We start from the raw sequence: 21,986 nt of genomic DNA on the forward strand, positions 1-21,986 counted from the left end.
TATTTATTTAATATATATTTCTATACCGGACTTCACGAATAGAAATTCACATCAGACCGGTTTACATGGAACTTGGGGGAAAAACAAGTGTAACCAAGAACAAGAAGGCTGAATCAAGCAAAGTTACATAAAACAGGGGCATTGAACTTGGGGGCTAGAGTAGGGGATGCTTTTGGGGATGCTTCGCGGCATAGGGGATAGGGAGGTTTGTGAAGATCGAGGGAAAGATGGATGATGCAAAGTACAAGTAGAACCTCAAGGAAAACCTGTTCCAGTCTGTCATAGACCTGGTGCTGGGGAGATTCATGTTTCAGCAGATTTAATGAACCAAAGCAAAAGCAACACTGGAGCGTCTCAAAGTCCAAACCTGAATCCAAGTGAAAATCCATGACAAGACTTGAAGGCTGCAGTCCACAGATGATGCTCAGCCAACGTGAAAAAACTTGAGCTGTTTTGCCAAGAAGAATGGGCAAAACCTGCCCCATCCTGCTGTGCAAAGTTGGTTGACACTTAACCTAAATGACTCATGGCTCTTGCTGCAAAAGACAATCAAGACTTTTTGATATATTTTTTTTGTTTATTTTTAGCTCTGCATTATTTCTATAATTGTTCTTTGATCATGAAAGTATACAGTGTGTTGTGTAAATCAATGACTCAGACTCCTACTTTAATGCATTTTGATTTATACTTTGTAGACAGCAGAATGTGAGCAACGTACTAGGGTGTGAAGACTTTTGCATGGCACTATACAGTAGCTGGAAAGAGTACCCGATCATGAAGCACCTTACTATCTCAGTTTGTTGAAAAGGCGGACTTGTAAATTGGTATTGGGAGGGAGTGTAGCTGCAGGATTGGTGCGAGGATCACTAGAGATAAAACATTTTAACACGGTGTTCATCAGACAGGAGGAGACCATCTGGATTGGTCCACGTGTGTGTGTGTGGTTCTAGAGAAGTCTCATGGAGTTTTGATGGGGTGCTTACAGGGTGAGGACCAGGGTAATAACAGCATGCTTCCCAAAGATAAAGGGCAGGAAGGCAAATGGCTTGTGGCAGAGGGGTCATGAAATGAGCAGATGAGCAGATGAGCAAAATGGAGAAGCAGTTGTTTTCACACCAAACATACAGAGCTCCTTTATATCTGCCTTTCTTGTATTGTGACAGTATGTTCAAGAAAAATGTAAATCTTCCAAAATGAATATGATTTTCTGTGTTTCCACAATGTTAGAAAATATAGAGAACATGTTTCAAATCCATTCACCTGGGTAAATTGTCTGAAAGTTGCTTCACTCATTCTGGCTAACAGTTTATGTGGGTTTCCATGGCACATGTACCTCTGGCTGGATTAAAGGGAAGTGCTCCAAGTGGCAGATTTAGGGAGGGTTTGGAAAACAACATGCCTAGATTACATTTTTCTAGCGTGTAGCCAGATAGACTCGGGCCCAATGGGTTATGCTCCCCTGCCAACAGATGGAGACTGAGTCAGATTTCAAAGCTGAAGTCACCCTAGATACACCCCTGCAGTGACCTTAGCCCTTCAGTATTTCTCTGTCTCCAGCAGATGGTGGACATACCTCTCCCTATGGGGATTGCTGTACTTTTTGGAAGGAGAAATTCTACATTAAAATTGGAGAAAGAAATTGAGCCCCACTCTCCTGCGGTGATACCTAAAGGTCCCTCCCCCAGTTGAGAATTCCTGAGGTGATTTCCTGAAAGGCAATGGTTACAGGAAGCCAAGAGTGGAGGTGACGTCCAAAGCCCTCTCCCCTTGCAGCCAGAGATCGTCTCTGTACTCAGCCAGTAAGTGCTGAGCCCAGGTAAGTTTAAAAAAAAAAAAAAAAAGACTTTTGCCTCCTGATTCAGAGACATTTGGAGGGCTTTTCAGTAAGACTTCCTCCGGTCTTTTGCTCGGCGCACCGTGCCAACATCGCTCCCGATCCCATTGGGGGTAAGGTGAAGTGGGCTTCCAAGAGGGTTGAGCGGCCCCCCAAGTGATCTAGGCCCCTTTGGCATGGTCAACACATTGCATGGTAGGCCGTGGTGGCGACATCTTGCATGCTGTGCGCATCACATCGCATGCGTACATACGCGCATAACCTACTAAGCGCAGAATACAGGTAAAGCTGGGCTTCACAGTCTGACCTGGATTCTAATTTATGTTAGCACTGTGGCCTCCCCAGACTTTGCTAAGCCTGGCTCCTCCCATTCAGAGGATGGGTTAGCCCCAGCCTTAATTAGAAATACCCAGATCTGAGTACCCCCAGGGCTGAGTCATCCATGGGTCATCCATGGGAGAGGGAAATTCAGCAGCTCCTACCTCAGTACCTCCTGGGCTAGGCATGGACCCAGCTGCCTTCTCTTGGGTGAAATTTTTCAAGGGCCTTCAAGCCTTCGTACAGGCACAGTCTGCTACCTCACTTGCCCCTGTCTGGATGGAACCTCAGCCAGTAAGTCCTCAGACTCCCAGTCCTATCAGCAGACCTCAAGGCATGCCTCGCCTCACCAAGGGTGTTTCTGGCAGGAACACGGACAGCACGGACGATGAGGAGAATACAGATTCCTTGGAAGATTGGGGAAATTCCCCCTGGTTTAGAGTTGTATCGGACTATGTTATGGTTTTTCCATAGAGACAAATTGTCAGCCCTGGTTTCCCAGACCCTAAAGATGCTGGGAGTTCCTGGGGCAAGACTCTATGATGGAACCAAAGAAGAACCCCATTCTGATTTCCCTACAGAAAGCTTCTTGCTACTTTCCAGTACTGGAAGCCATCCAGGAGTTGATTGACCTGGAATAGGATGCCCCAGAAGCAAGGTTTAAATGGGGACGAGTGTTAGAAGCTCCATACCCACTGGATCCAGCAGTGAAAGAGCGTTTGCATTTCCCTAAAGTGGATATTCTGGTCTGTGCTGTCTCTAAGTGAACAACTATCCCAGTGGAGGGAGGAGCGGCCTTAAAGGATGCGCACGATAGATGGATGGCATCCATCCTTAAACAGGCCTTTGACGCAGTAGCAATGACCTTACAGATTGCTTCTTGTTGTGCCCTTGTAGCTCTTTCATGCCTATTTCTCTTTCAGGAGGTGGTTGACTCGGGGGTGAATTACAGAGCGGTTATGGAACTTGCCACTGCCTTTTTAGCTGATGCGGGCTCAGATCTAGTCCATACTGCGGCCAGAAGACAGCTATGGCTGCAGAATTGGTCAGTAGATGCAACCTCCAATGCAAATCTTACAAAGATGCCCTTTAAAGGATCACTCCTTTTTGGAAGCGAATTGGAAAAGCTGGGGCAAATTTCCAGTTCCCCAGCTACCAGAAGATAAGAGAAAGCAGTTCAGTGCCCCTTGCCAATGAGGGGTCGAACCAGGGGCTCCCAATGCTTTTGCTCCTACAGAAACTCAACATTTCAGTGGTCTTGGCCCTTTGGGAGGTCTCAGTCCTTTTGTAGTCAACAGCCCAAGAGGGGGCAGGCTCGGGTTCAGGTTCGTCCCGAACCTCCCAATGAAAATTTGCCAACCCACTCTTGAACGTGGAGATAGGGGGTTGACTGTCCCTCTTCTACCAGAAGTGGGTCGAGATCTTCAGAAAAATGGGTACTGGAGGTCATACGAGAAAGATATGCGCTGGAATTTCACAGCACTCCTCAGGACATATTCATGATTGCTCCTTACCACTCCCAGCAGAAGAAGCAGGCAGTGGAGACTACTTTTTTATGGCTCCTCAGGATGAGGGCTATAATCCCAGTACCTGCACCCCAGGAAAATACAGGGTGGTGTTCCATCTATTTCATCATACCCAAGAAGGAAGGTTCCTTTTGCCCCATCCTGGACCTCAAGAGTATCAACTAACATCTATGAGTGAATCATTTCCGCATGGAAAACCCTACACTCTGTGATAATGGCTGTTCAATTGGGAGAGTTCTTAACCTTCCTGGACCTATCTGAGGCCTACCTCAATCAGTTAAGAACACCAACATTTCCTACACTTTGTGGTACTGGGTCGCCATTATCAATTCCGGGCACTGCCCTTTGGCCTAGCCACCACTCCCAGAACATTTTCCAAGATTATGGTGGTCATAGCAGCAGCATTGAGAAAAGAGGGAATCCTGGTGCACCCATACTTGAACAACTGGTTGATCCAGGCCAAGTCCATGGACCAGGTGACCAACAGGGTAACCTCCTTGCTTCAGGAACTTGGTTGGTTTGTAAACATGTATGAAAGCAGTCTCAAGCCCTTCCAGTCCTTGGAATATCTGGGTGTGTCCAGTTCTACACCAAGCAGGGCAAGGTCTATCTTCCGACCACATGGATAAGGAAGTTGATGTCCCAAGTGGGTCATTGATGAGCACGATGCGCCCAGCGGTGTGGAGCAGGTCTCTGTTTGATGGCAGCAACACTGGAGGTAGTGCCATGGACAAGGGCCACATGCAACCACTTCAACACTCATTACTATCACGTTGGAACCCACAATCTCAAGACTATTCGATTCGCCTCCACTTACCGATGGGAGTAAACTTTCAGCTCCAGTGGTGGCTGCAGGAAGCTCATCTGAACAGCGGTGTATTCCTGTCCTCTCTGAACTGGCTGGTCCTCACAACAGACATGAGCCTCCGGGGCTGGGGAGCTCACTGTCAGGAACTGACAGCCCAGGGACTTTGGACTGAGGAAGAGGCTCTCTGGAACATCAACCACCTGGAAGCCTGGGCAGTCAGATTTGCATATCTACAATTCAGCCACAGACTCCAGGGTCAAGTGATCTGTGTAATGTCGGCCAGTGCAATGACTGTAGCCTACATCAACTGCTAGGGTGGAACCAAGAGCCAGGAAGTGTCACAGGAGATGATAGATCGCCTTATGGAATGGGCGGAATACATCTACAGATGATCTCAGCCTCCCACATAGCAGGAAAAGACAACGTCAGAGTAGACTTTCTAAGCAGGGAGAGTCTGGATCCAGGAGAGCAGGCATTGTCGACCAAAGTCTTTCAGCTGATAGTAGATCGCCAGGGTCTCCCGACCATTGACCTGCTGGCCGCATCTCACAATTCGAAGGTTACTTGATTCTTCAGTCACTGAAGAGATCAGTGGTCCTTGGGGATCGCCGCTCTTGTTCAGACATGGCCGGAAGAAGAGTTGCTATACGCCTTCCCTCCATGGCCCCTGCTGGGCAGGGTCATTCGCAGAAGTGAGCACCACAGGGGATTAGTCCTACTAGTAGCTCCAGATTGGCCCAGGCGTCCATGGTATGTGGACATGCAAAGACTCCTGGTGGAGACCCCCCCCCCCCCCCGTGCCTCCCACTGCACAGGGACCTGCTACAGCAGGGACTGGCCCTTCACGAGGATCCAACTCAATTCTGTCTTACGGTCTGGCCCTTGAGAGGGCTCGCCTGATGAAGCGAGGATATTCTACAGCAGTAATTAGTGGAAGTTTTCTATGTCGCTAGTGTATGTGTAGGTCTGGAGAGTATTTGAGACCTGGTGTAAGGAACGCAGTGTCCCCCGTTGGGTGGTCAAAATTCCACTAATTCTGGAATTTTTGCAGGATAGCTTGAATAAAGGATTGACCCGTAACTCCTTGAAGGTCCAAGTAGTGGCCCTCTCCTGTTTCAGGGGTGAGGTGAATGAAACCCGCCTATCGGCTCATCCGGACGTGGCCCATTTTCTGAAAGGGGTGAAGCACCTCCGGCCACCCCTATAGTGGCCGATTCCCTTGTGAAATCTTAATCTAGTACTAGAATTTTTGGCAGGGCCCTCCTTTCCGCTGCTGCGCAATCTTTCTTTGCATTTATTAACCTTGAAAACTGTGTTCCTGGTGGCTATATGCTTGGCATGTCGCGTCTCTCAACTACAAGCATTGTGTCGGGAACCGTTCCTCCAATGACTCCAGCAGCATTACAGCTTCATACCGTTTCATCCTTCTTGCCCAAGGTAGGTTCAAGTTTCATTTGAATAAATCCATTTCGTTGCCATCCCTAGATAAGTACAAGAATGTGGAAGAATACTGCCTCCTCTGTCATTTGAATGTCAGTAGATGTTTGGTGCGATATGTGGATGTTTCAGATGGTCTGAAAGATGGATCGATTGTTTGTCCTTCACAGTGGAAGGAAGCGGGGCAAACCAGCTTCACGGGCTACCATAGCTTGTTGGATTAAGGAGGTGGTCATAGGAGCCTATGTGGAGACGGGAAAGCCATTACCTTCTCAAGTTAAAGCTCATTCCACTAGGGCTCAGGCAGTCTCATGGGCGGAAGCTAGACTGCTGTCTCTCATCGATATCTTCCAAGCGGTGATGTGGTCCTCCTTGCACACCTTCTGCAGATTCTATCGCCTGGATGTACAGGCCTGAGAGGATTCAGCCTTTGCAAGGGTGGTGTTATCCCAATTGGTGCAGGCAGCCTCCCGCCCCGATCAGGAGTAGCTTTTGTACATCCCATTGGTCCTGAGTCCATCTGGCTATGCGCTAGGAAATGGAAAAATTACTTACCTGATAATCTCGTTTTCCTTAGTGTAGACAGATGGACTCAGCATCCCACCATGGCTGCCTAAGAACTGTGCCAAGGATTCGCCCTTGGAGTGGATATCGATTCCAAGAGATTACGGGTAAACTGTCATGCAGTCCCTAGATCAGGGCATCTATATTCCTATTAGGGTTCAGTGTTTATGATTTGGTTGAGTACAGTTATGGTTATCTGTTTTTAATTATATTTTAAATCAAGTTTTTTCAGTAGTATGTCCATAGTGGCTTTTGAAGAGAATACTGAAGGGCTGAGGTCACTGCAGGGGTGTATCTAGGGTGACGTCAACTTTGAAATATGACACCGTCTCCATCTGCTGGCAGGGGAGCATAACCCATTGGTCCTGAGTCCATCTGTCTACACTAAGGAAAACGAAATTATCAGGTAAGTACTGTAATTTCTCCATTTTAAATCTTTGCTCTGTTTTTTCCAACAAAAATCTGCCCACAGAAAAGCAGGTACAAAAATCATCATGCCCTCTGAACCTGCAGTTGATTGTCAATGGGAAAGTATGCACATACTTTGCCTTTGCGTATGAGCTACAAGGTCAGTGGATAGACTTTGCACCTGTTAGAAAATTGCTCCATAGTTTGTGGAGGCAATTATGAGAGCGTGTGCCTGTAATCTGCCAGATAATTTTCAAAGGGAAATTCCCGAGGGAACTTTCCTTTGAAAGTCTGTGGCTGCGGGAAGCTCTGCTTTTCTGTCCACGCATGTATTTACACCTGCTTTGAAGCAGGTGCACAATGAATATGCTTTAAGTATGTACCGGGATTTGAATATGCCGTTCCCACATGTACTTTCCCTCTCCTGACCTAGATATGCCCCTTTTTTCCTGTGGTTAAAAGTACCCCCACACTATGATATCCATGAGTATTTTCCCTCTCTTTCTTAATCCAGCCTCCCCCCCCCCCTTTTTTTTATATATTTGAATGAATGCCATAAGTTTACATGTGTAAATCATATCTTTTTCTCCTTCCTTCATCAAACATGTAGGCTTGGGGTGTTTTTCTTTTTCACTTGACAGTTTATTCCTGCTTCTTTGGGTTTCCAGCTCAATCTGAAACAGGGCTGGTACCTAGCACCATGAGCCTTTCTTTGCAACTAATTGGGCACTGTCCCTCCCTATTTCATATAGGGACCTGTTTATTAAAGGTTTTCTCCTATTTTGAGGTCCATATTCAGCAAGCTGGTTAGTTGACAAGTTATCCGGTTTCAGTTAGCCAGGTAACATACTTCATTTATTCCACTGAAAAAATGTCCGGCTGAATATGCGTTCTTAGTTATCCGGCGACATAGAGGCTGTGTTTGAAGCACCGGGAGCAAGAGTCTAGATATCTCGCTCTCGGGTGAGGTTTCGGAGAGGCAGAGGGGGCAGTCCAGGGGAATCGGGCAGTTTTGTATAAGTATCCTTCAAGTGGGATGGGTCGGCGGTGCCAAATAGTTATTTAACGAATAAATGGGGAAAAAGGAGGGGGGAGGGAGCAGGATCGGCAAGCCTGGCACCTTTTTTTAATATTCTGGTGGGGTTGGGGGGAGGGGTTGAGGAATGGCCCGACAAGGCCAGAAGATATTTCATTACAGATATTGTAGATTAGGCCAAAAGCCTTTTTATATATGAACTTTTTGGAGCTTTTAATAGTACCGTTACCTATCTAGCTATCTTATGAAGGTATTCGGATATCTGGCCACACGAGATCACATAACTTTGTACCTGTTTGGAAGCACGTATAAAGTTATCCGGCTAACTTAGCCAGATAAACGAGATATTTAGCTATGTTAGCCAGATATCGGAACTCTCTTCAAAATGCCACCAGATTACCTCTTTATTATCTGGCTTTAATTTAGCCGGATAAGTGGCTGAATATGCCTATTATGCCACCTAGATTTCTTTTGAGTTATCTGTCAAAATGGCTTTTAAATATGGACCTCTATGTGTCTATGGGAAAAATGCTTAATAAATAAGACCCTTAGTCCAATCACTGCAGTAACTGTCCTCGCTGGTGATATGCATCAGGGTTCCATCCTAAATCGTGCAATCATGAGCTCTAAGTCCATCCACTAGATGTCAGCATTGTGCAGTGACTGACTCCTTCCCGCTCCGGGCTGACATAAGGAGACCTGAGTCAGGAAACAAACCCAGGTCCTTCTGCATGGCACTGTACATCACTGCAGCTATATCTTGATATCCCAAATGCTTGTGCCTTCAGTAGTTAAGTTGACTGTTAAGGGAGTGATTATAAACCTCATTCTTTATTGCTCAATATTTGCAGTCATCAAACAATCAAAGCAATTTACTTTATTAAAAAAAACAACCCACCAGCTCACATAGGACAATACTTAAAAACAGGAAGGAAAAAGATGGACTTCCCACGCATAGTTTGGAGGGAGGTATCTTCAAAGGCTATTAAAATAACAGGGGAGTTAGAATATCCTGATAGAGAGGTTCCAGTAAAAGCAAAAGTAAAGAACAGATTGAATTAAGGTTCCAAATTCACTGTTAACTGCTAGGAAAGTAGTATATATAAATTAAAAAAATACCTTGAAATGTCTTTATGCTAATGCCGGAAGTCTAAACATTAAGATGGGATAATTAGAATGTGTAACACTGCATGAAGGGACAGATATAATTGGCATCTGAGACCTGGAGGAAAAAGGATAACCATACCTGGATATAAATTATATTGCAGTGATAGGGTGGATCAACTTGTAGGGGGATATGTGCTTTATAAGGTGAATTTTAAAAGCCCAGTGCATGCTAAAACCGGGAGATGCACACACCAAGCGGATTTTAAAAGCCACCTGGATACATGCATACTTGCCACTACACACACACATGAAAAGTTAAAAAAAAAAAAAAAGGGATAGGGATAGGGATTTTAATTTGAAATTAGCATATAAATATGCACACAGGTGCATTGCTGGGGTTCCCTGCCTTGCAGATTTACTATGGATGGACGTGCAAGTTATAAAATAAAGATAAATAAATTGGCTGGATTTTAAGGGTCGGGGCTAAAAGAGGAGAAGATAGGCTATTAAACTAGGCAGATTTTGGAAGTCCTGTTCCTTACCTGGGTGAACTAGGAACTAACTCGGAAAACTGGTAATGGCATCTGTGCATGTATCTTTTAAAATCCCCCCCCTTACGCGGTGGAAGCAGCATTTGCATGCATAGGCGCGCGTCCACTTAAAATTGTACACACGTGTGCGCGGTCAGGCTATTTTATAACATGCACGCATATACAAGCGTATCTTATAAAATGGCTGTGTCCCTGGGTGTGGGCTGATGAATGTGAGCACATATGTGCCCTTGCACCAGTTTAAAAGTTACTATTTTTTTAGGGAGATAAAATGCACAGTAGAATCTTTATGGGTGGAAATTCCATATGTGATGGGGAAGAGTATCATGGTGGGGGTATACTTTATTTTTCTTTTTTCTTTTTTTTTAAGATTTTTATATTCCGATTTTCGGCACTTCAAAGTGGATTACAATCAGGTATTGTAGGTACTACCATCCCCTTGGCCTAGTGGTCCCCAAACCTGTCCTGGAGGGCCACCAGCCAGTCGGGTTTTTGGGATATCCTCAATGAATATGCATGAGAGAAAATTTGCATGCACTGCCTCCATAACATGCAAATTTTCTCTCATGCATATTCATTGTGGATATCCCAAAAACCTGACTGGCTGGTGGCCCTCCAGGACAGGTTTGGGGACCACTGGGGCCTAAATGAACAGACAGATGATGAAATGCCAACAGAAATTAGGGAAGCTAACAAGTTTGTCAGTACAGAAATGGAGATTTAAATTACCCAAATATTGACTGGGTAAATGTCACATCAGTACAGGCTACGGAGGTAAAATTTCTAGATGAAATAAATAACTGCTTTGTGGAGCAGCTGGTCCAAGAACCAATGAGGTGGGGAGCCATTTTAGACCTAATTTTTAATGGAATGCAGGATTTGGTACAAGCAGTAATGGTAGTGGGGCCACTCTGCAACAATAATCCTAACATGATCAAATTTGACTTAATAACTGAAGGGAGAACATTAAGTAAATCTATCGCTCTAGAATTTAACTTTTAAAAGGAAGAATTTGATAAAATGAGGAAAGTAGAAAAAAGCTAAAAGGTGCAGCTACAAAGGTTAAGCATTTACATAAAGTATGGATATTGTTTAAAAATATCATCTTAGTAGCCCAGACCAGATTTATTACATGCATTAGAAAAGGTGGAAGGAAGGCCAAAGAAGTGCCGGCATGGTTAAAAGGTGAGGTAAAAGAAGCTATTTTATCCAAAAGAGCATCTTTCAAAAAGTGGAAAAAAAGATCCAACTGAAGAAAATTAAAAAAAAAAAGCATAAGTGCTGGTGAGTTAGATGTAAAACATTGATAAGGCAATAGAGAATTTGAAAAGAAGCTGGCCATAGAGGCAGAAACTCATACTAAAAGCTTTTGAAAATATATCCGAAGCAAAAAGTCTGTGAGGGAGTAGGTTGAACCATTATATCATCAAGTGGCTTAAAGAGGCACTTAGGGAAGACAAGGCCATAGAGAGAAGACTAAATGAATTCCTTGCTTCAGTGTTTACTGAAGCAAATGTTAGGGAGATACCTGTGCTGGAAACTATATTTAATGGTGATGATTTGGTAGATGTAATAGGGTAGATTAACAAATTAAAGAGTAACAAATCTCTTGGACCACATTTACACCCCCGAGTTCTGAAAGTACTAAAAAATGAAAATACAGATTTATTATTAATCATTTGTAACATCATTAAAATCATCTATTATACCTGAAGATTGAAGGGTAGCCAATCTGATGCCCGTTTTTAAAATGGGCTGCAGGGTTGATCCGAGAAACTATAGACTGATGAGCCTGACTTCAGTACCAGGAAAAATCATTGAAACTTTTCTAAAGAATAAAATCTCAGAACATAGAGCTACCTGGTTTAATGGGTCACAGCCAGTATAGATTTACAGAAGGGAAGCCTTGCCTCACCAATCTGCTACATTTTTTGAAGGGGTTAATAAAATGTGAATAATGGTGAACCGGTGGATATAGGGTATGTGTATTTTCAGAAAGCATTTGCCAAAGTCCCCCATGATAAACTTTTGAGAAAAATAAAACATCATGGGATAGGAAGCAATATCCTATTGTGTAGGACTAAGTCAGGGGTGGCCAACTCCGATCCTGAAGAGCCCAAAAGGCCTGATTTTCAGGATATCCGTAATGAATGTGCATAGAACATATTTGCATACAAATCCATCTCATGCATATTCATTACATATTTCCTGAAAACCAGACCTGTTTGTGGGTCTTAAGGACTGGAGTTGGCTACCTCTGGAGAAAGTTAAACAGTGGAGTGCACAAGGGATCTGTATTGGGACTGGTGCTTTTTAATATATTTATAAGTGATTTGGAAAAGGGTACAAGGCTTGAGGTGATGAAATTTGCAGACAACACAAAATCATTCCAAGTTGTTAAATCAGTAGTGAGTTGTAAGAAATTGGAGGAGGACCTTGCGAGACTGGGAGAATGAGCATCTAAAGGGCAGATGAAATTAAATGTAGACAAGTGGAAAGTGATACACATAGGGGCAGATTTTAAAATCTGCGTGCGGGCTCAGATTTGTTCGCTGCCGCGAGCATGTTATAAAATCCAGGGTCGGCGCGCGCAAGGGAGTGCACAATTGTGTAACTTGCACGTGCCAAGCTGCGGAGGCTGCCTCTGTTCCCTCAGAGGCCGCTCCAATTTCAGAACTGTTCTACCGCTCCCCCCCACCTTCCCCTCCCTTCGCCTATTTAACCCACCCCTCAGCCCTAACTAGTCCCCCCCACCTTTATTTCAGAAGTTGCGCGCCATCCCCTGGTACAGGCCACTATGCCGGAGGACTCGAGACCACCCCCGGACCTCCACCACACCCCCGGATCTGCTCCTTTTTCGAAGCCCCGGGACATACGCTCGTCCTGGAGCTTGCGCGCGCCGCCGAGACTATGCAAGATAGGCTCGGCACGCACAGGGGCAGCTTGGGGCAGCTTTTCGGGGGTTACGTGCGTAACCCTTTGTAAATCTGCCCCGGAGGGAAAAGTAACCCACACTGTAGTTCTGCGATGTTAGGTTCCCTATTAGGAGTTACCACCCAGGAAAAGGATCTGCGCATCATAGTGGGCATACTTTGAAATCTTTGGCAAGGACGGTAACTTTCAAACCGGTGCGCGGGCACACATGCATCGGCCCGCACCCAGGGATGCTGCCATTTTATAACTTGCACGCATATTATAAAATAGCCTTGCTGCATGCACTTGTGCACCCAATTTTAAGTGGGCATGCAAATTCCGCTTCTGTTGCATAAGTTAGAGAATTTTAAAAGGGGCGCGCACCCACACCATTCCCAGTTTACCAGTTCATCCACCAGTTTGCAGAATTAACAGCTAGGTCCTCCACACCCCTCCCCGTTTGATAGCTTATAATCCCCCAGTTACCCCAGACCCTTTAAACCCCTCAGAAATGGCTAGATCCTTTTACTTTGACTTGCACATCATCCATAGCAGAAGTAAAGTTAAGGGGCAGGGGACCTCTGCCACTGGCAGGGCACATAAGTATTTACACATGCATCTCTTAGCCAGGCCCCAAAAAGCCCATGCCCTGACCAGACCACACCCATGCCCCAGCCCTTTTTGGAAATTTTTGAGATGTGTGCACTTTGGCATTTACGCATGTATCTGGACGCTCCTTAAAATATGGTTGGTGTGCTCGTGCCCATTTTATTCGCTCATCCCCTGATAAATGGATGCACCAGGCTTTTAAAATTCACCTTTTAGTGTGCAGCAGGATCAAAAATGCAAGCAATGTTAGGAATTTTTAGGAAGGGAATGGAGAATAAAACAGAAAATGTCATAATGCCTCTATATCGCTCGATGGTGAGACCACACCTTGAATACTGTGTACAATTCTGGTCGCCAAATCTCAAAAAAGATATAGTTGCGATGGAGAAGGTACAGAGAAGGGCAACAAAAATGATAAAGGGGATGGAACAGCTCCCCTATGAGGAAAGGCTGAAGAGGTTAGGGCTGTTCAGCTTGGAGAAGAGACGGCTGAGGGGGGATGTGATAGAGGTCTTTAAGATCATGAGAGGCCTTGAACGAGTAGATGTGAATCGGTTATTTCCTAGCGTGTAGCCAGATGGACTCAGAACAAGTGGGTATAGTGTGCTCGTGCTAGCAGTTGGAGACGGATCTAACGTCAGCACGGGTACATATACCCCCACAGGAAGTGAAGCACTTCAGTAATTTCCGTCTCCAAAGCAGTTTGGAGAGCCTGCACGCTCGCTGAGCGTGTTTCCAATCTACTTTCTACTTGCTAAACTTCTACAGAACATCGAGCCCCGCACTCCTGTGGTGATACCCTCGGGTCCCTCCCCCAGTTGAGTTTCCCGGGGTGATTTCTGCGATCCCTCGGAGGTTTAGGCCTCGGTCCGGTGGCCGAATCGCGGCAGGGACCTAGCCCCCGAGCGAGAAGGGCTTGGGTCGGGCTGAGAGGCGCCTCGGTCCCGGCGTGGACCCAGAGGCAGCGGGTGCATTTCCTCAAGCGCGGCGGTGAAGGTATTTCCCCTCTCCCCCCGCAGCCGGAGACCGCCCGGGTTCCAGCCGGGAAACGCCGAGGATCAGGTAAGGCGTACATTTCTTACTTTTGGTCTCCGAGGTATGGGGATCGGCGGCGTTGCCTGTATGCGGCACGCCGCGGAGGTCGCCTTGTTCAGGTATTGAGCGCCCATGATGGGCGCCTGTATCGTATTGAGCGCATATTTGCTGACTGCTTCTTATTGAGCGTATATTGTATATCATTTAGTGTATATTACTGACCGCATATTATTGAGCACATATTGTATTGAGCATATATTGCTGACCGCATATTGTTGAGCGCATATTGTAGTGAGCGTATATTGCTGACCGCATATTATTGAGCGCATTTTGTAATGAGCGTATATTGCTGCCGCATCTTATTGAGCGTATATTGTATTAAGCGTATATTGCTGCCGCGTATTATTGAGCGCATATTATTGAGCGCATATTATTTTACGCGATGGAGCATTCAAACGCCTCGGCGTCTCCTGCGGCGGCGCCTCCTGATTCCGGCGTGAAAGCTCTCGGCCTCTGCTCAGCATGCCAGCTTAGAGCCACGCACAGCGAGGAGCCAGACTCCCTTTGTGCCCAATGTGAGGAGGCAGTGGGAGCCTCGGGCCAAGACCAGTCTCAACCAAGGTTTGCTGACAGTTCCCCGGGGGCCACCCCGGATCTAGCGGGCAGTCTCGAACAACCTGGGATCCCGGGGGACTTGGTACCCTGACGACTGGAGACCACTTTCCTGGTTGGATCTCTTTAAGGGAATCCATGCCTTTGTGCAGATGCAATCAGCTTCTCGTCCAGGCCCTGCTGCTGTTGCTACTCCCGCGGATCCTGCCCCTGGACCTTCACACCCTTATCGTGGGCATCCGCCTCCGGGCAGTCCGGTTCAGGCGGACCCTGATGTTTCAGAGGACGAGTCCGAACCCTCCGAGGAGGGGGAACTTCCCTCGGGGATTGAGCCATATCGCCATGAGGCGGTTCTTTCCCAAGGAAGATCTCTCCGACCTGGTATCTCAGTGCCTGGCGGAATTGGCTATTACAGGCCCCAGCACTATGGTGCCATCTACACAGAACCCTCTGCTGGAGGGTCTTCGTCCTACAGCCCGCCATTTCCCCTTCTTGCAAGCCGCACAGCAACTGCGGCCTCATTCAAAGGGGGTCGGGCCCTGATGGGCATGTACCCCCTGGATCCGGCAATCAAGGAGATGCTGGCGTGCCCTCAGGTGGACGCCTTGGTTAGCGCGGTGGTCAAGCGCACTACCATTCCAGTTGAGGGGGGGGCAGCCCTCAAGGAACCTCATGACCGGCGACTGGACGCCATCCTGAAACAGACATTTGAGGTGGCAGCTCTGTCTTTGCGAATCGCAACCTGCTGCACAGTGGTGACGCGTTCCTGTTTGTCACAGGTCAGGAACAATGCTCCAGCAGCGGACATGGAGTCCGCTCTCTCGTTCCTCATGGATGCTGCATCCGACCTAGTCCGTACAACAGCCAAGGGGATCTCATCTTCTGTAGCTGCCAGGAGGCAGCTCTGGATACGGAATTGGTCAGCCGATGCTCCTTCGAAGACACGCCTCACCAGAATGCCCTTTAGGGGTTCTCTCCTGTTCGGCAGCGACCTTGATAAACTGGCCAGCACATGGGGTGCCTCTCCAATACCTCGCCTGCCGGAAGATAGGTTCAAGAGGAACCAGCGCGCCTTTCCGAGGCCTTCCAGGGGCAGAAGCTCCCAACGCTTCACTCCCTATAGGAGTCGCTACCAGGCACCCCGTCCTCAGGCCAGGAACCAGTCCTTTCGGACCAAGCAGCATAAGAGGGGAGCCAGCTCGGGTTCAGGGCCCGGCCGCGCCTCCCAATGAGAATCAGCCGATCCATCCGGGGGATGGAGCCATAGGGGGCAGGTTAACCCTCTTCTACCCCAGATGGGTCGAGATTACGTTGGACCAGTGGGTCCTCGCCATTATCCGAGAGGGGTATTATCTGCCATCATCTCCCTCCGGACAGGTTTGTGGAATCGCCGTGTCCAATCCACAAGAAGGCAGCATTGGAAGCTACCCTGGCGAGGCTCCTGTCCTTGAAAGCCATAGTCCCAGTACCTGCATGGGAAATGGATTCTGGACATTATTCCATTTATTTCATGGTACCCAAGAAAGAGGGCACTTTCCGGTCTGTACTGGACCTCAAGTCAGTCAACCGATACTTAAGGGTCCCGAGGTTTCGCATGGAAACTGCGCTCAGTCAAGACCGCAGTACAGCCAGGAGAATTCCTCACGACCTTAGACTTGTCGAAAGCCTACCTGCATATCCCGATCCATCCAGATCATCAGCACTACCTACGCTTCAAGGTTCTGGGACGCCACTTCCAATTCCGGGCTTTGCCCTTCGGGCTAGCCACGGCGCCGCGGACCTTCACCAAGGTGATCGTAGTGGTAGCAGCGGCGCTCAGATGGGAAGGAATCCTGGTCCATCCCTACCTAGATGATTGGCTGATCAGGGCGAAATCACGAGAGGAGAGCCATCGGGCAACCAACAGAGTGATCGCCCTTCTGGAAAGCCTGGGATGGGTAGTCAACCTAAACAAGAGCTGCCTACAGCCTTCCCAATCACTGGAATACCTGGGAGTCCAGTTCGACACCCAGGCAGACAAAGTCACTCACCACCAAGAGAAGGTTAAAACTTCAGACGCGTCTCCGGTCCTTGATGGGGGCCAGCCGGCCCATAGCTTGGGATTATCTGCAGGTGCTCGGCCTCATGGCATCCACCCTGGAAGTGGTACCCTGGGCAAGGGCCCATATGAGACCTCTACAACGCTCCCTGCTCTCTCGATGGAGCCCCCGCTTCCGGAATTATTCCGTGCATCTACCTCTGCCAGCCAGAGTGCGGACCCAGTTACGGTGGTGGTTGCAGTCCAACCACACGAGCAGGGGGTCGAAGATGTCCTCCCCCACATGGATTCTGCTCACCACAGATGCCAGCCTGAGCGGATGGGGAGCACACTGCGAAGAACTCACCGCACAAGGGCGGTGGAACAGAGAAGAGTCGGGGTGGAACATCAACCGCCTAGAGGCACGGGCAGTCCGGTTAGCCTGCCTGCGATTTGCTCACAGACTGCGGAACCAGGTAGTCAGGGTGATGTCCGACAACGCCACCACGGTGGCATACATCAACCGTCAGGGTGGAACCAGAAGCCGCCAGGTGTCCCTAGAAATAGCCCCCCTGATGTCTTGGGCAGAAGCAAATCTACAGGACATCTCTGCCGTCCACATTGCCGGGAAGGACAGCACCACGGCAGATTTCCTCAGCAGAGAGAGCCTAAATCCGGGGGAGTGGCAGCTGTCACCCACAGCCTTCCAGATGATTGTGGATCACTGGGGGATTCCGGGTATGGACCTACTAGCGGACGGGTCCAATGCTCAAGTACCCAGATACTTCAGCCGCAAGCGAGATCCGTTGTCTCACGGGATCGATGCCCTGGTTCAGCCATGGCCTCCAGGGACCCTGCTATATGCTTTTCCTCCGTGGCCCCTGCTGGGCACCCTTATCCACAAGATTCAGAAGCACCGGGGCCTAGTTCTTCTAGTGGCACCAGACTGGCCAAGAAGACCCTGGTACGCGGACATGAGAAGACTACTGGCAGGAGAGCCTCTTCCCCTGCCTCCGATCAGGGACCTGCTACGTCCAGGTCCCATCCTTCACGAGGATCCAGCTCAATTCTCTCTTACGGTCTGGCCATTGAGAGGGCTAGACTGAAGAAAAGAGGTTACTCGGAGCCGGTGATAGATATACTCCTCCGAGCTCGCAAGTTTTCCACATCCCTCACCTACATAAGGATCTGGAGAGTATTTGAAGCATGGTGCGACACTCATGGCACCAATCCACATGCGACCACAATCCCTATTGTTTTGGATTTCCTGCAGGAGGGACTTCAGAAGGGTCTCTCCCTCAGCTCCATCAAGGTTCAGGTGGCTGCGCTGTCTTCCTACGGTCCCAGGAGGGATGGCAAGACCATTGCCACGCACCCAGATGTTTTTCGCTTCCTGAAAGGAGTCAAGCATATTCGTCCACCACGGAAGTGGCCAGTGCCTCTGTGGAACCTCAACATGGTTTTGGATTTCCTCGCGGGATCCATCTTCAGACCCCTTCGGGGCCTGTCTCTCCGTTCTCTAACTTTGAAGATGGTGTTCTTGCTAGCTGTATGTTCAGCACGCCTCATCTCAGAGCTACAAGCACTGTCCTTCCGGGATCCCTTTCTCAGGATCACTCCTGAGGCTATCCATCTTCGCACGGTCCCCTCCTTTCTACCTAAAGTGGTTTCACAGTTTCATCTTAACCAAACCATATCCTTGCCTACCACGGCGGGTTTGAAGAAATCTGAAGAAGGGCGTTTATTACGCCATATCGACATTGGCAGATTGCTGCCCAGATATCTGGAAGTGACACAAGAAGTACGAAAGACGGACCATCTGTTCGTCCTGCACAACGGAAAGAAACAAGGTGAAGCGGCCTCTCGGCCCACCATCGCCCGCTGGATTAAAGAAGTTATCAGAGCAGCTTATGTAGAGGCTGGGAAATCTCCGCCTCTACAGGTCAAGGCTCATTCTACTAGAGCACAAGCGGCATCCTGCGCAGAATCCAGGATGCTGTCGCCTGCAGAAATATGTAAAGCGGCGACGTGGTCCTCCCTCCATACCTTCTCCAGGTTCTACCGTCTGGATGTCCAGGCCAGGGAGGACACAGCATTTGCAAGGGCGGTACTACATGGTCCTCAGGCAGCCTCCCGCCCAGGCTGGGAGTAAAGCTTTTGTACATCCCATTCGTTCTGAGTCCATCTGGCTACATGCCAGGAACTGTTGAGATTACTTACCTGATAATCTCCTTTTCCTTAGTGTAGACAGATGGACTCAGCATCCCGCCCAGCTGCCTGTGTACATGGGTTTCACCGATTCAAGGTAAGCCATGTCATCTGTTTCCATAAGAGCGTACACTCTACCAGGTGTCAATGCCTTCCGGTTGGGAATGCTGGCGGTCTCCAGCTACTATCAATCGGTCAGGGGAATCCTGTTTCACTTTTCACTGAGCGTCAGTACACACATCCATAACAGCTTTTGCAAGGAAGATTACTAAGTTGCTACGCTTCCTGTGGGGGTATATATACACCCGTGCTGACGTCAGATCCGTCTCCAACTGCTAGCACAAGCATACTATACCCATTCATTCTGAGTCCATCTGTCTACACTAAGGAAAAGGAGATTATCAGGTAAGTAATCTCAACATTACTCATGTAGACTTGAGAAAATCACTGCTTATCCTTGGCTAGAAACAAGAAGGATTTGATCTGTTTGGGATTCTGCCGGGCACTTGCAACCTTGATTGAACCCTGTCTGAAACAGATTGCTGGGCTTCGTGGACCCTTAATCTGACTCAGTCTGCTGTTTATGTTCTAACTTGTATATGATATACCACAATGACTTAAAAAGTCAATATTGATTAAGATAGAAAAAATGGAAGATTTTCTTTAAGAAGTTACTATAAAATGATAAGCATTATATATATCATAGTTGAGGAAGACTTGAAATTATTAAAATGCTATTTAGCTGGAGATAAATTATATACTAAGCACGTTGGCAGTACTTTTTCCAGATAACATTTGTAAGAAAGTGGAATGTATGCTTTGATTCCTTTGGAAAAAGATACCTCTGTGTGTAGCCCTTCAGATACTTAAAATGAGCAAAAAGAGAGAGGCAAGGTCAACTTCCTAAACTTTCTTCTGTCTCACCATGTATATGCAACAGTTTGATTATAGCTATAAAATGGGAGGGAAGAGAGTAATCCTTGAAGACTGAAGGTGGAAAGAGAGCTAGCCTTTCCTCTTCCCTGATGTCAGTTTCCAAGGATGGTTCCTAAAAAAGTTAAGGCAAATGTAATATTTATATCAGCCTTACAGCATTTCAGAAATTGGGCAGTTAATTGAAAATTAACTGAAAATGCACTACCAGAATGCTTCTATTATATAACCTAGTGTTTACAATTAACAACTCTTGCATTAATTGGCCTAGTGACAAAGACAGGGCCCATGGGCCTTAGGTCAGGTGTTAACAGAAAAAGAGCTTATGACCTTCCAAGAAAGAAAAATGAAATTTAACTTAGCAAATTCTCAAAGATTTAAAAGGCTTTAGTTGAGGCACTATATATTAGCAGAGAAAATTGATATGCATTCTTTGCAAGATATACCAGAGCTTCTTGCTCTCGTTTTTCCTTTTGAAATTGATTCTTTTTGCTTGGAACCTTTTCTTTTGCTTGAGGTATTTTGTGTCTTGAGTTGTTGCATTTAAAAATTCAAAAAATTTTAAAACACAAATATACTGAATATCCAATGTGAGTGCTCATTACAAATTATTAATTGGAAATTGGTTGCAATTATGAAAGATATTTCTGACTGTAATATGAAATTAATAGATTTTTACTATCCTTAATCTTAATTCATCCTCAATCACTGGTAGCATAATTCCTTCCTAGAGATACATTCTTCATGGAGTTTAGTATGTGTGAGGTACAAATATAGTTTAAAAAACTATAATAAATTAAAAATATTTCAGGAATCTTGAAGCCCAGCGTTGTAATTACAAATCTTTTTTGTTGTATCATTAGATACATCTTTTAAATACATAAATAGAATAGTTTAATTGCTTCTGATATCCACAGTTCAAGGCAGTGTAACAAATTAAAATCATACATAATTCAAACAAACAACAATGAAAAAAATACAAGATAGCATGGGGAAATGACCTCAGAATTAATCCATATAAGTACCAAACTATGTTGTACATTACTGGCAGTAATATCATTAAATGGAAAGTGTGTTTAAGATTCTTGTGAATTCAATAACAATATGAGCACAAAAATATATATCTAAGTGAGGATTTTGAAAGTAATTTGTCATTTAATGTTTCTTGGGAAGAGCATACACAGAGATGAGTTTTGGTTTAAAATTTGATAATCTCATGTTGAACAGATTCATTTGCTTTTTACTAGCTGTTACAAAGTTACAAGCCACTGTTCAGATGTGGTATGTACATAAGAAACAAGACACATATAATGACAAAAAACCAAATCTGGATACAGCATTTGTGAATTAAATTGGTGTATACTTGTACAAAATTCATACAAGTGGAATTTGCAGAGTTTTGTTTGCCTTAACATGTTGTTTTCCTGTAGGAGTTTTCTGTTAATATTTCTGAGGACTTTCTCGACCATCTTGCTGAAGGAGCCTTGGCGATTGAAGTATATGGTCATAGACAGAATGATCCTCGAAGGAACACAGCACTGTGGGATTTGGGAATTATTCAAGCCAAAACACGCAGTCTCCGAGACAGGTGACATACCTTTACACTTCACACATCTACTTCTCCCCTCTCCGCCCTGCCTTGTTCATCAGTGCCTATTGAAGGCTTCCCTTTTCAGTTGAGAAAAAACCACATCAAAATCCTGAAAAATGAATCATGGCATTTACTTCTGTTTGCTAGGAAAGAGTATGAAATGACAATGATAAAGAATCTATATATACTTACAACACCAGAGCTAGGAGATGTTACAGAGGTGAGTAGGAGAGAGGAGGTATGGGACTGAGAACCAGCAGGGAGAAGGGAGGAGTTGGGGTGGGAGGTGTAAAGGAGGCAATGTAAGATTACATTGGGAATGTGAGGGAAGGAGTAACAGGGCTGGGAGGCATTAGAAGGGTCAATGTAGAGCTAGAAGGCTTGAATCGAGAGACAATGGCAGATATATCATGTTTAAACATGGGTGGTGCTGAGGCATGTCACCCGAGGTGAGATGGAGAGATGACCAGAGTTTCCAA

At 46.5% G+C, this 21,986-nt stretch overlaps 1 protein-coding gene across 1 annotated transcript in view; it reads left to right on the forward strand.

The window, feature by feature from the left end:
- The window catches only part of KIF13B (kinesin family member 13B), a 428,508-nt gene that overhangs the window by 246,652 nt on the left and 159,870 nt on the right, over positions 1-21,986 (forward strand). Inside the window, exon 24 of the mRNA XM_029596896.1 lies at positions 21,347-21,504. Coding sequence (XP_029452756.1) covers positions 21,347-21,504 — 158 coding nt within the window. The remainder of the gene's footprint in view (positions 1-21,346; positions 21,505-21,986) is intronic.

This window comes from Rhinatrema bivittatum, chromosome 3 (genome assembly GCF_901001135.1).
Source record: "Rhinatrema bivittatum chromosome 3, aRhiBiv1.1, whole genome shotgun sequence".
Taxonomy (NCBI): domain Eukaryota; kingdom Metazoa; phylum Chordata; class Amphibia; order Gymnophiona; family Rhinatrematidae; genus Rhinatrema; species Rhinatrema bivittatum.